Source organism: Barbus barbus (assembly GCF_936440315.1).
Source record: "Barbus barbus genome assembly, chromosome: 48".
NCBI lineage: Eukaryota > Metazoa > Chordata > Actinopteri > Cypriniformes > Cyprinidae > Barbus > Barbus barbus.
The window spans coordinates 13,999,968-14,015,119 of record NC_136726.1 but is presented as its reverse complement, the minus strand read 5'-3'; the positions used below and the strand labels follow the sequence as shown (position 1 = coordinate 14,015,119).

At 34.2% G+C, this 15,152-nt stretch overlaps 1 protein-coding gene across 9 annotated transcripts in view; it reads left to right on the top strand.

The window, feature by feature from the left end:
* The window catches only part of LOC306866737 (liprin-beta-2-like), a 54,790-nt gene that overhangs the window by 3,843 nt on the left and 35,795 nt on the right, over positions 1-15,152 (top strand). For all 9 annotated transcript variants that reach the window (XM_079412051.1, XM_079412044.1, XM_079412050.1 and 6 more), the window contains exons 2-3: positions 7,317-7,424; positions 11,137-11,342. In XM_079412051.1, the coding sequence (XP_079268177.1) occupies positions 7,361-7,424; positions 11,137-11,342 (270 nt within the window). In that variant the 5' untranslated portion in view covers positions 7,317-7,360. The remainder of the gene's footprint in view (positions 1-7,316; positions 7,425-11,136; positions 11,343-15,152) is intronic.

Here is a 15,152-nt window from a genome sequence, read left to right as displayed (position 1 = left end):
AATGTAAGAATAAATACAATAAATAAATATAAAAAGTTATTTTTTAAATGGAAACATGTCGGAATAAATAAATATGAAAATAAAATAAATTAACACATAAATAAATATAAAATAAATAAAGAAGATAATAAATAAAGAGTGTTAAAGTAATAAAAAAAATAAATTCAGCACTAAACTGATTAAAAAGTAATTATATTTGTTTTAGCAAGTAATTTATTCCTTCATTTCATTTACTAGTATTACATTACATTTATTTATTTATTTACTTATAAGTTTTGCAGTTTTGGTCCTCCATATATAATTATTTGTTACATTTTCTAACCATTTATCTGTGAAAATTGTTTCAAGAGAAATCTACACCTTTTTTTTTTAGTGTAGTCATACAGTTCTGCAACTCTATCTCCTTGTTATTTGAACTGGGTTTGTTGTGGATGACTTAACATGTATGAAAAGTAACCTGTATCAAGAAGTTAGAGCTCGCGGCGGAGCCTAAACCTGCTTGTACCATGGCATAAATAGTCGTCGCATTGTCTGCCGTCACACTGATCCCACAACAATGAGGCCTTGTGTCAGCCTCTGCATTTGAACTGCGCTACAGGTCAACTTTCTGCCAGTATAGCGTGTTTAAGAAATGCGTAGTGCCCACACGATATGTCAGCGCGTCGAAATGGTTTAATGCTGAGTGGAGACAGTTAAGCTGTGTTGCCTTTGATGTTCTCATATTAAGCTGTGTTGACGTGCTGGGTCTATTGGTCTGACACCTAATGCTGATGCCACTTCCTCCCGCTGCATTATTTCTGCCCAAGGCCGATTACAGTTGCTTTTGCTTTTACTGTACATAGTGGGAATTTTTAAACAACATGGATGGAAAATACTTCTATGGAATGGCTTCCAGGCAAATTTAATAACAATTAAAATCAAGCATGTTTTTAGGTTTCAAACAAGACCAATATGCCAACCATTTATTTATTTATTTATATAATATACATTTTATATACACTACTGTTCAAAAGTTTGGGGTCTGTAGGATTTTTTAATGATTTTGAAAGAAGTCTCTTCTGCTCACCAAGGCTGCATTTATTTGATCAAAAATACAGTAAAGGCAAAGGGGTGTGTGGCCAAGTATGGTGACCCATACTCGGAATTTGTGCTCTGCATTTAACCCATCCAACGTGCACACCACTGCACCCGGGGAGCAGTTGGGGGTTCGGTGCCTTGCTCAAGGGTCTCACCTCAGTCGTGGTATTGAGGGTGGAGAGAGTGTTGGTTATTCACTCCCCCCACCTACAATCCCTGCCGGCCCGAGACTTCGGGTTACAAGTCCATCTCTCTATCCACTAGGCCACGACTGCCCTAATAGTAATATTGTAAAATATTGTAAAATAGTAATATTGTGAAATCATTCCTAATAATTATCAGCCATCATCACTCCAATGTTGAGTGTCACATGATATCTCAGAAATCAAACAAATATGCTGATTTGATGATATTTCTTATTATTATCAGTGTTGAAAACAGTGGTGCTTTTATTTATTTATTGGAAACCGTGATTAATTTTTATGATAATTTTTTTATACATTTCTTTAAAAAACAGCTTGTATTTTAAATGGAAATCTTTTGTAACATTATAAATGTATTCACTGTCACTTTTGATCAATTTAATTCATCCTTGCGGAATAAAAGTTTTAATTTCTAAAACATAATAATATAAAAACTAATACTGACCCTAAACTTTCAAACGGTATTGTACAATAATATCTTAACATTTTATGGGACCTGTTTTTACCATAAGACAACTGTTATCAAAGTAAGAAAAGCCTTTTCTCAAATGTAGTTATTTATATAAAATGGTATTTTAAAAGCTGCAATGCATAATACAGCAAATTTACAGTTAAAGAAGTGATAGATATTTGATGTCTGATTGACTATTCAGGTTTACTAATGATTACTCAAACTCATTAGTGCCGCCCCAAACTTGTCCATGGTCACAATTTTTCTGCATTTCAGTAAGGGACAACCCTGGATGAGCCTGTTCATCATTAACTGCAGCATAGCTCCAAAATACAGGGACTTTCCGCAGTAGCTTCTGTTTGCTAATCTAAACATCCTGGAGTAAATTAAGTAGAATGTAGTATTCTAACACTACAGTTTGCTTTTTGGCACCAGACGCGGGACTCACAGTCTCTGACAGTTTTTGAATCCCATGAAGAATAGCAGTAGCTTGTTAAAACACAATAAGAGAATTAGATGGCTTGTATGGTTTCACAATATATCAAAGGATTTTGGATCCAAAAGGTCTATTGATTCTTGAAGGGTCTGCTTGTAAGTGTTATCTAGAGCAAATACTCGAGTACTGTCAAAACCTGTCACATGTCAAAGTAAAGCAAACAACACTATACTGATGAATCTCACTTGGTGAATCTCTCGAAAACAAATTCAGGTAATATTTCACCTTGAAACAAAGATTTAAAAAAAAAAATCTGGAATTTTTATTGTATGTGCCATTCTACAGAATTGGTCCAATGTCAGAGTTGGAAACGTCTTGAAATAAAATGTGTCTTGTGCAGTTAATTCTCATATTGTATTTTCAGAAAGTTTTGGAATATTTGTCCTCTCCCAAAATTTGTCACTACCGAAACACAATAATAATAATTGAATTAGGGTTATATTGACCTATTAAGATTTTGCTTGCATCTAGATTGTAAAGATATATATTTTTGCTATTTTATTAACATTTTTCAGAGGTAAATCAATAACAATTTTTTTTTAACAATATTTCAAGTGTAATTTATGAGATTTGTTGTATTTTGAATCCAATTTTTCTTTATAAAATGCAAAAAGTTGATCAAACTGATTTCAAAGTTAAGGATTCAGTAAATATACACTGAACCAAAAACTATTATAACATCTTAGGTGATAATTCAGTATACTTTATTTTTGACCAAACATCCCATGTTTCGTTAGTGACAGTAATGCTTTGGTAGCAACCACATCGCATTACAGAATTTTAACTTGAATACTAAAAGACTACTAAAACTTACTAAATAACCGTACTAAAATTTTGTTTATTTCCCCCCAATATGAGGATTATGTGTTCTTTTTTGTCACTACCGAAACAATGATGACATGTTTCGGTCGTGTCTATTTCGGTAGTGACAATTCTATGGGATAACGCCCCCAAAAAAACAAAATAAAGATGTCTCTACCGAAACTCCATCAAATGTTTCGGTAGTGAAAATTTTAGATACTTTTGAACCCAAGATGCGAATCAGCACATGGTTAGCTAGCACAGTTCTGAACAGTGGTATACATATAAAAACTAAATGTTATGGAATAACTCCCAAGAAAAGCATGCTTAATTGCAGAAAAAAGGTGTTCGGTAGTGACGTTCCTTAAAGTTACACACAGACTTTTGAACACATTTACCTCAAAATGATGAGAACTATCTACTCGCACCTTGTAGCTATGAGAGAGAGGGACACAGGAATATTTCCTGATCATAAATTTATGGGTTTAGTTCAAATTAGTCTCGGCCAATGGACTAAAACATAAGCTATACTGTTTTGGTAGTGACATGAAAAATGCGAAACACATTTTTTTACATAAAGTTTCATAATTTACAAAGATTTTTATTTTTTTTTAACTTCACTTTTTAAAATGGTTACAATAGATAATAGAATAATCTTAAATAAACATCTAAGATTTAATTACTTAAATGCTTTTTACATGTGTTTTTGGTTGTGGGACATCAGTTTGCACCAATTCTGTAGTATTCTGGATGGTTGCTTACTATCTGAAATCAAAATAACCCAACAGCAATTCTGCATGATATTCTGGTCTCTAGACATGACTCTTGTCTCTTCTTCAATGTAAGTCTATGGGATTGCTATTACGTATTAGTAGAGTAAGGGATGCTGCAGTTGAATGGGAACAGACTCAAACACTTCATTAAAAATCTGTGTTTCCCCTATCAAAGCCTCCTCGTGAATAGCCTGTGGTTTGGATGGCTTTGCAGAAACGGTGTGAAGGGAAATATTCAGACTGCAGTTGTTGGGTTTGGCCGGAAAGAGCCGTTACTCGTAACTCAAGGTCCCATCGTTTTCAAGTGTCTCTGTTTGTGTTGGCTTATAAAGGTTTTGTAAATACAGAGGATGTAAGCAGCGGGGACTTGAAGGGTGTCCGACATGTGATGTTTGATGTCACCAATCATTATTGAGATAGCATCGGCGTTCAGTCACTCGCTAACTCTTGACTCCGGGTGGCATATCAGGAACACTGAGGGGAGGGGCTTGTGTTGGAATGTGTCAACACGGATAGAAGAAACACAGACTTACTGTTGAGGAACATTTCAGAACTTGCATTACTTTTCAGTTAATCAGATATTTGGAAGATTTGTTTGAGGAGCTCAGTAAGTTAACTAGATCCATTTGCATTTCTTAAGATATTTCTGTAAAAATAATCACTTCTTGGATTGGCAGAAATTCCAATTACAGACTCTACACACATTTCCTTGTTGTTTTGTGTTAATAAATAATTAATTAATTAACAAACAGTGCAGATGGAATAATAAATAACAATTATACACAATTATACTATTGAATGCTTGAATGGGTCGTTGAATGATTGAATCTGATTAGCTGTAATAATTTTCAGGGAAACGCACGGTTCTACTTGATTTGTTTAATGAGTTCTTGGAATTAAATCTGTTATTTGCTTCACATACTGTTCCTATATAAATCTGCTTTATCTGTAGCTGACTGGCATTGAGCCCAGGTCAAACTCACCATGGAGAAAAACATACACAGGTGGAGCATTTGAATGGAAATTGTCCACAGTGGAGCAATAAAAAGCTAAACCAAAAAAAGTGAAGTGATTTATCAGGTTGAAACCGATGACACAAGAGAAATTCTGTGGTTAACATTATCTTCGTCAGGCTGATTTAATTGCCTACACTGAAATTGCTGAGTTTGGGTCAGATAAGAGCGCCTGGACTTTTGTAGTGGGTCAGGCACCTAAAATGGTTGTGATTTCTCATTCATCTCAGGACATTGAAGGGTTTTGTATTTGTTAGCACAGAAATGAACAAACCTGCAGATTATTGGACTTGAGGCGAGAACGCAAAGCTTGTTTCGTGAGACTTATTTGATAAACAATAGAAGCGTATTTCTGTGCCCTACAAACTGTGCCACCTTATAATAAGTGAAGAGGGATGAAAAAGCCTCGTCAGCGTGATCAAATAAGACGTGACTCCTTTTTTAGGGCAGATAGCACATGACAGAAAGCCTACACACCCTTATCTGCTCGAATAACTTGGGTGTGTGTGCAATGCTTGAGGTTGTACTGGATTTTCCATTTTTGCTTGTACTAAAAAGCATGCTATCTATTAATGAACTGCACTAGGCTGCGCTAGTCTCTTCTTGTCATTAACTGAAGGCTTATATTCACATGCTTATCAGGGCTGTGATTACAGCACTGTTGTATGATTACACTGTTTCAGCAGTGAAAGATCCCAACGCCCCGAATAGAGTCAACACTCTCTTGTGGTGTGAAGCTAAATTAAGCTACATAATGAACAGCATTGTGGGATGTGCCCCCTTTAGCCCTCGACAGTTGTCTTTTGTGACCCTCCACCCGAGTGGCATGTGTCCGTGCCACCCAATTACAAGAGTGCAAGTTCTGAAAGTTCATGAAATATAATATCTTTGTGTGGTATGAAATCCTTCTAATGTGATTTATTCTTGACCTCCTATAAGAATTTTTAGAGGAAGCACCTACTATTACAGAACTTACAATATTAAACAGCAATTTATTAAAAGTTCAATTAAATTCAAATTCAGTTAGATTTTTTTTTTTTACAAATTCTGTTTTCTATTAATTTTAATGTTTTTATTAAATATTAATAATCAAATGCATCTCTATTTAATTAATTTTATTGAAAACAATATAATTTTATTTATTTATTTTGTCCAGTGTGTTTATGTTTTTCTGCTAAATAAATTCTGGTAAATAATTTTCCTGGTAAATATTCCTTTAAAAATAATGTTTTAATAATAATTGTATTAGTAGTAGTACTATCATTACTTTAAGTAATATTTCTGTCACGGTTTCTTCAAGTTAAACCGAACTTTTATTTTGACCTTTAGGTTTGTGATATGAAGTTAGATTTACTTAAAAGAAACTGCAAAATGCTCATGAAGTGACTCTCGGAGCAGTTCTAGAGGTTATGTTCATGTGTTTATATACTCATTGAGGCGGCAGAAACTGAAAACACTGCGCACTTTATTATGTGTGTGTAGTAAACGAAACCTCGCGTCTGCACCATTCATTCACACGGAGACACACAGAACATGCAGGATTCATATTTAAATGGTATTTTTGCAGCTTAATATTCACAGACAATAGTTCATATCATATTTTGATTTAAGTGTACTGACCTACTCTTGAAATTTGGCAAATTCCGTGACATTTCGCGTTATACATGAAATTCCGTTTTTATGACTGGATACCACAATTCTTTCCGCGTTTTCCGCATCACGGATATCATAGGGCCCTAAAATTGAGCAATAAAAGTCATGAGTACAAGAAATTTATAAATCCCTTTTTCTTTTAAGTCAGTTATCCTGCATGAATAAATAAATGCAAAAACACTGCAAATCCATGTGACGAACTTCACCTGCCAAAATTAGCCGAACAACGGTAAACGTGAGTGCACATTTACTCTGAGGCAGAAACAGGCTTCCATAATTTAGAGCCGCCTCTTTGTGTTTGTGTTTGCTTACGTGTGCCTAAATATATGATGAATGAATGTGCCTATTACACATGCCACAAGGCATGACAATAGGGTGAAACTTGACCCTAACAGGCTTAATTATTCTCAAATTTCCCTCCATCACTGAGGTTCCACAGGGAGAAAGTCAAGCTGCCTCGGGATACGTCACAGCAGAGACTCAGGGGTTAACACTTGGGAAAATACTAGCTCTTAATATGAAGACCATTTTATCCTATAGCTTCAGAGAGCTTGCAATCAAACGCATACAAAACAGCCTTGACATAGTGGACAATATGATTTAGATGTTGTTGTAAACCACATTTGCTCTAGGGAATTTATGTAATGTCAAGTTACATTACAATACAGGAAGGCAGCAGTCTTAAACACACCAAGCTGCTACTTGCCGTCAGTTGAGATTTATAGTATTGGTTCACACACAAGATTAATTTTTTTTACTCCACCCTGAATTTCGAAATGCACTTTCCCAGCAAATGTAATTGTGACATTTATTCATTATGTTGCATAATTACATGACACATTTTTGCAGGTCACTGAGAAGCAAACCAGCAGATGCAGTAGACTGCTGGCGCCATGGACTCAGATGCAAGTCACATGTTAGCAGCAGCCTTGGAACAAATGGATGATATTATTGCTGGTAAGACTTTAATTTAGCTTCAAGCCAATTTGAAATCCTCCTGATGAACTTGTGCATGGATCACATTCTTCCAAATAACAATGGACTGGTCCACAATTATGTCCATTGCTTCTTTGCTAAGCAATTAAATTTTTTTCAGTAAAATAGGTTGGATAAAGGTAAATCTTGCAGTCTGTTTCTGATTGGCTAGCGATCAGGAAGCGATCAGATAAGGCTCTGCTCCTATACAATGTTTTTTCAACATATCTCTTGATCTGTGCAAACTAATTGGATTCCCTAAACGCTGCATGTGTAAAGCTTTTTTAAAAAAAAAAAAGATTACATGGTGTTGAATATTTTGAAAGAAAAGCTCTTGCCAAACAAAGGTAAAGCTGAATAAAAAGCTTTGCATGATTTGAATTAGTTAATATGCTAATAATTATACTAATTGCTAAATAATTGTAATAATTCATTTAAAAAATATTATACAGTAAAAGCTTAATAATGCATGTAATATTTTTTATTTATAAAATTTACAGAATGAGCCATAGGGTGTACAATACAGTTTCAGAACAACGTTTTATAACAGAGCAGCCAGTTTTGGAGGGGAAGTTTTAAACAGGGCTGGGTAAGGAGAGGATGTGGGGGCTGTGTAGCCCCTTAAGCAAGCTCAGCGATTGCCAAGATGATTTAACTAATAGAGGATAAATGTTTAATGTGGGCAGTCAACAAATGAAGGCTGGGGGATGGAGTGGAGCATGCGGTTTGCTGTCTGAGCGAGACAGCGAGAGGTACAGTGTACTCAGCTTGTCCGGAGGGAGACATTCACTGTGACAAAATCTGTGATAAACACTATTTATTCCAGTTATATAACGTAAGGTCACACTACCTTTAACTTTTAGGCAAAACAATATTGGCTTGCTTACTTATAATGTGGGGTAAAAAGAGCAGCATAAAAAGCGATCTAAAGACCAAGAGCTCATATTTCTAATTTGGGGGTCATTAAGATTTATTTTATTTTATTTTATTTTATTTTATTTTTTAATTTAATTTAAATTTTAATAAAATTTATTTATTTAGAAAGACATTACTTCTTTTATTGAGCAAGGGTGCATTAAATTGACATTTATAATGTTTAAAAAAAATTTTTTAATTTAAAATATAATTCAGTTCATCAAAGAATTCTGAAGAAAACTATTTTCAACATTGATAATAATAAGAAATGTTTCTTAAGCTCCAAATCAGCATATTAGACTGATTTCTGAAGGACACTGAAAACTGGAGTAATGATGCAAAATAAACATTTATTGTGTAAAATAATCTCTTTTTAATTACACTAAACTATTTGTATTGATTATTTTCAGTATCCTCCATGTTGGATGTTTTTTTTTTTCTTTCACTGAGCTAGTATTGACAAGGAAATTTTATTTAATATATAAATATTATTGCATTATTTACAGTTAAATCATACTGAGATATGTTAACATAATGTGAACTTATTTGAACCATGTTATGACGTTTTGAAATGCATACTACACATGGTCTATTAGCTGAGTAGTCCTGCAAGTTATGAGTTATATTTGTCCTGAATGAAGGCTGCATGTGCCAAATATTACACATTCAGGACTTCAAATATAGCACAGGCTTATAAATTAATTGCTTATGAATTTACCATTAATATTTAGTAATCAGATGTCATACCATGTGGCTAATCCTGGATCTAGACTTTAAATGAGGGTGTGATGAGGGTTGACCACAGGCATGTTGTGTCTCTTTGGTTCTGCTGTGTGAACTGACTCATGATAATGAAGAAGTGTTGTTATAAAAGTTGCTCAAGGTTCTTGAAATGCCTCCATCTGCTGGTGACAGTTGGAACATCTCAATTACCATAAAGATGATCCAACAACTAGCCTTCTATCCTTGCATGTGATTAATAGACTTTCCAGTAGTTATTGTTTTGTTCTGCTTTGTTATTTTAGGTGATTTTTAATGATAATGGGATATTGAATAGCTTGAGCAAGAATAAATATTGTACTATATAATAAATATATATAGTTATTATATATTATATTATATTATATTATATTATATACTGTAATAAAATACTGTTTATTTTTTTTATTTCCAAATAATTTTGAATAGCTTTATTTAATTTAATCTAACTTAATTTAATTTAATAATTTAATTTATCAAAACATAATGGATATTTGTGATAAGTAGCTGAGTAAGAGTAAATATTCTACTATGTTAGGGTTTTTTTTCATATAATTTCTAGTGCTGGGCAAAGATTAATCGTGATTAATCGCATCCAAAATAAAAGTTTTTCTTTATATAATATATCTGTGTGTGCTGTGTATATTTATTATGTATATGTAAAGACACACACATACAGTATATATTTTGAAAATATTTACATGTATTTACGTGTATATATTTATATTCATATAATTTATATTATATATAAATATATTTAATATATAAACATAACATATTTTTCTTAAATATATACATGCATGTGTGTGTATTTATATATACATAACAAATATACACAGTACACACAGATATATTATATAAAGAAAAACTTTTATTTTGGATGCGATTAATCACGATTAATCTTTGCCCAGCACTAATAATTTCCAATAGTATTTATTAAATTTTATTTAATTATATTTTGGATTATCAAAGCATAATGGATATTTGTGATAAGTAACAGAGCAAGAGGAAATATTCCACTATTTTAGTTTTTTTTTTTTTGATAATTTCCAATAGTATTTATTAAATTTTATTTAATTATATTTTGGATTATCAAAGCATAATGGATATTTGTGATAAGTAACAGAGCAAGAGGAAATATTCCACTATTTCAGTTTTTTTTTTTAGATAATTTCCAATAGTATTTTATTTTATTTTATTCCATTTTTATTTTATTTTACAGCTGACATTGCATTGTTAGGGTATCCTTCCAGTAACTGGCACAACACCCCCACCCCTTCATTAAAGCAACCAATGAGGTCATTTCATGCCTTCAGTCAAGCAAAGCACTTGCGCCTGAATGCACAAATGATGCATTTGTATAAACAGTTATGTACATTAGTCGCATATTCTTTGCATGCATACAAGAAGCATTTCTTTGCATTGTTCTTATTACTCTTAACACCACTTATCTTGAAATGACATAGGCAAACAATACAAATCTTATGAGACACGTAAACTAATCCAGTGTCGCCTGTGTGTCTCTTTGTTCTGATTGTTGATTCTGGCATTTAAAAAATGGAACAATGTCATCATACACTTTTAAAGTGTTATGGAATCCTGATGGGTTCCAGATGTTCCTGTAAATTTGTTACATCTGATTCCATAGTATCCAGATGGGGATGGTTGGAACTGTTGTTCCAGATGATGTAGGTGACACGTGGCTGCAGTGGTGTGGGTGCTGATGGTTAATATGATGTGATGATGTATGACATGGCGTGATGGTGCATCTCCCCTGCTCTCTTTCTATTTGTTTTTCCTCTCAAGTCACTTTTTGCCCTAGCTGTTCCACGGATCGCATCTTTTTTCATGCTTTTTGCTACTGTGATACAATAAAACATGACAAAAAAAGGAATGGATTTTTAAAAATATGCCAGATTCGAACCTGTGTCACCCATATGGGAGTATTACCACTAAGGCACAGGTCTGGCCTCTTCTATATTTTATTTAGGCCTAGTCCATTTCGTATTTCTGTCCGCAGGTTCCAAGGCTGCGGTGGAGTTCAGTAACGGGCTGTATGATCTGGGCTCTCCTGTGAGCGTCGGGCTGCTGCCGGTTCTCCAGCTGGCTGAGGAGCTGAGACTGGCACTGGAGCTGCAGGTCAGGGACGAGGACCGCAACTCACTGCGCTCCCAGCTACCCTGCACCACTGCACAGACCCTCATGGAGTGGCTGGAGAAAGGATCGGTGAGGCACTTGAAAGTGAAGCCTATAAAACCATTGTGAATTTTATGATAGAATAGTATCAGAGTTATTCAGAGGCTTATAATTCATTTAACTAGCATCCTCAAGTCAGCTCATTCACCCTTAACTAACTCGTAAGCGATCATTATATTTGGAGGTTTGATGTTTAATGTTTCTTGAGCTTCTCTGTATAGCCTGGTGCCATCTTTAAGTTTGGATAGTGTTTTCCTTATGTAAATATTTACACATCGTGCAGTGATACAGATGTTAACATGTTTCTCAGATGATAAATGAACATTTTTTATACAGTGTTTGTCATGTTTTGCAAACAAAACCTTTTCAACGGAAATGTGGGGACATGATTATAAGCAGCAAATAGGCCCTGTAAGTGTTAGGCTATTCAATAGGCAGCTGTACTGAGTCTTAAAGAGACAGTTCATTTATCATTGAAAATTCCTGCATTGTTTTCTCACACTCCTTTTACAAACCTGTACGAATTTATTTCTTCAGTGAAACACAAAAATAGAATAAAAATGATAAAGAAATAAAGGAGGGAAAAAACAAAATTTTTATGAAAGTGGTCCATATAAAGTGTTATTTTATTATTATTTATATACTGTTATAGTATTCATTCACTTTTTTTTTTTTTTTTTTGTTAACAACTGTTTATTGAGTTTTATTTTGTGGAACAGTAGTACAAAACAAAAATCAGCTGTACAAATTTAAAACCCACCCCAACCCATCCCACCCCTTGGTAGACTTAAAAAATTAATAGATAAACAAATAACATTAAAATAATATTTACAAAGATTTTAGAAAAGAAGACATTAAAAGGTGAATGCCCTGAATTTACAGTTTTCACGTTAGATCCATGTATACGAGAAGTAGAGAGTTCCATTGAGATAATGTCCAACAAATACACAGTCCAGGTTTGTCTGTCCATTGTGTGAGGAGGATTCCAACAGTTCTTTTACTTTACTTACTTACTTACTTTTGTCATTTAGCAGACGCTTTTGTCCAAAGCGACTTACAAATAAGAAAAAGTAACTAAAACTAAAAAGTTACAACTCTATAAATACTATCTACCCACATATTTAAGAAAATAAAGAAATTAAATAAAATTAACACATGCATATAACAACAACATTTCAATAATAAACATATCAATGAAAAAATTAAATAAAAAGCTACTACTATCCCTTGGCGGTGTCCCTGCCCGGTGGAGTCGCACGGTAGAGTCGATGGTCTTTACACTCTTTGGTCTTCACACTAAGAGGGCTTCACACGACGACTGCCGCGACCGCTGCCGCGGTATAATAACCTTTATTATACCAATCTAACAAATGATCATTTCAATTCAGCTGGACCCACTTTCCTGTTTATCAACTACAAATGGCCAAGCAAGTGCACACACTGACAAGATACACGATACAGTACGAGACCAAACGCGATTTCAGCAACTCTCATCCTAGTAAACAAAATAATACTATTTTGTTTTTTTATTTTAATATTGTTTTTATTTTATAAATAAAAGACTTTTATATGTCTTTTATATTTCAGTGTCTTTTATATTTATATTTTTATTTTTATTTCAAGTTTAGTCTTCAGAATTTTAGTCCTTCTGTCAGGGTTCTGTCACTTCGGTCTAGTTTATTCGTGGTTTGTGACAGAGCCCTGACACTCCCTTCTTGTCTTGTTTTCTGGTGAGCGCGCAGCTCTCATGTCAATTGTCTTGACCCCACCCACCTTGTTTCCTGATTATTGGTTAATTTGCCCCACCTGTTACCTCATTACCCTCCTCATTTGCTCCCTTTACAATCTCCTTGTGTTTGCAGTCCTATGCCAGTTTGTCGTCGACCTTACCCTTGCCCTTGCCCTTGCCCTTGCCCTTGCCCGTTGTAGTTTTTGCTTGTTTATTTTATTTTATAATTAATAAAGCCCTATTTTCCTCCAGCAATTGAGTCCTCGCTCTATCCCTTCACCCAAACCTGACACCTTCAACTTACTTAATTTCAGTCAGCAGCCGAGGCAACATTTCTCATTTTATGTTAAGTTTTTTTAAAACATATAATGTTTTACATATAAATATTATTATTACTAATAATATCAATACAGATAGTAAATAATATGAAAAAAAGTTAACAAATGTGCACAAATGAATTTATAATCTAAACAAAAATCCTTGTAAATGATTTTTACTAGTTTTAGTTAACAATAACATATAACTGGGTCCATATGGCTTGTGCATTATTCCCAGTCCTCTCCAGTAATTCAATCTCTTTGTGTGAAGAACAAATTGAAATCATTATATAACTTAAGTTAATATTCACTAAAAATCTTCCCCTCCAGTGAGCTGTTCACTTAAGAACCACTGCAACTAAATTATTGAGACAGTCATTTGAACTTTAGGATCTCGAGGTCAGAACTGTGTTACTCAATGAACTGACTCGAATGAATATGTACACAAACTCAGTGTTAAAAACAGTTTTTATGGTGCTTTTTTTTTTTTAAGCAGATCTGTCACTGTATTAAAAAAAGTTGTTATTAAATATTGATATTAAAAAAAAATCCTTTTGCGTTCCAAAGAAAAAATAACAGCTCAAAGGGTTGAAACAACATGATTACATAATGATAATTCAGTTTTGAGTGAACTATACCTTTAAGTACAGACTCTTGCCTAATACAGAGTCTTTTCTCATGTGTCCCAGAGGCAGTTTCTGGCCCAGCGTATGTTGCTTGGATGTTTTTAAAAGAGTTTGGATCCCCTCTGAGACATTGATAGGACTGTGCTTCCTGCCTCTCTCCCTCTCTTCCCTCATATCCCTCTCTCCACACAGTCACTCTTTCCTTACTCTTTGTTGTTTTGCTCTGCATTAAAAATGATCTGGTCACCTTTAGCTCAGCTTCATCTCCTCTAGGGTAAGTCTGCGGCTGACAGCTCTGCTGACAGCTTATACTTCTAGATTATTTTGTTGATCTGTAACCTCGCAATGCACGCATACTTGCGATCTCAGAATAGTGTTTTCTTGTTTTGCTGGTATTTGTTATTGGCAAAAATAGTCACAAGGTTCATTTAGACAGTTATTTGTGTATCCTGATGGAAAATGATTGCACATGATTCTCATCAGTATCCTGTGGTGATTTCTTGGTCAATGAACATAGAAAATCTCAGAAAGAGCATAAGCAACCTGTTGGCGGAGCTCAAGGATCAATCGAGGGCCATGTTTTTGCAGGGATCTGACCTAAAGCTAAGCTCGCATTAAAGGCCCTGATTTACTTCAAGCGAAGTTGAAGAACAAACTACTGCCACATAATTTGAACAAAATCAGGCCAAAATGGTGTTTTCAGCTGGTAAACACATTCGAACTACCATTGGTCTGTGATGATTACGTAGTAGGTAGGTGTCTTCTTTGAGATTGAAATCCTGTCCGGTTAATTTCTTCAAGTCAGTCCATCGAGGTCATGAAAAATGAGCACACTGATCTGCTTTATATAGTAATAGTTATAATGGTTATAATTATAATTAAAAGTGATGCTTACACTGTTTATTCATGTTTAAAACTGTAAAGCTGCTTGCTTTTAAGCAGTCTGTTATGTGCTGTATAAATAAACGTGATGTAACTTGAGCGCAGTACCGAACTGCAAAGCTGGTGCAAAAATATATACATTGATATGATCAGATGCTTTCTTAACTGCTGTTTTCTCACAGCTGTCAGTTTTTATGTGTTTATTTTGTTATATACATATTTACATCTACTTTTTAGTCGAATCACCGATTACAACAGCTTTGGTGGTGTCGGGATGTTCGCAATC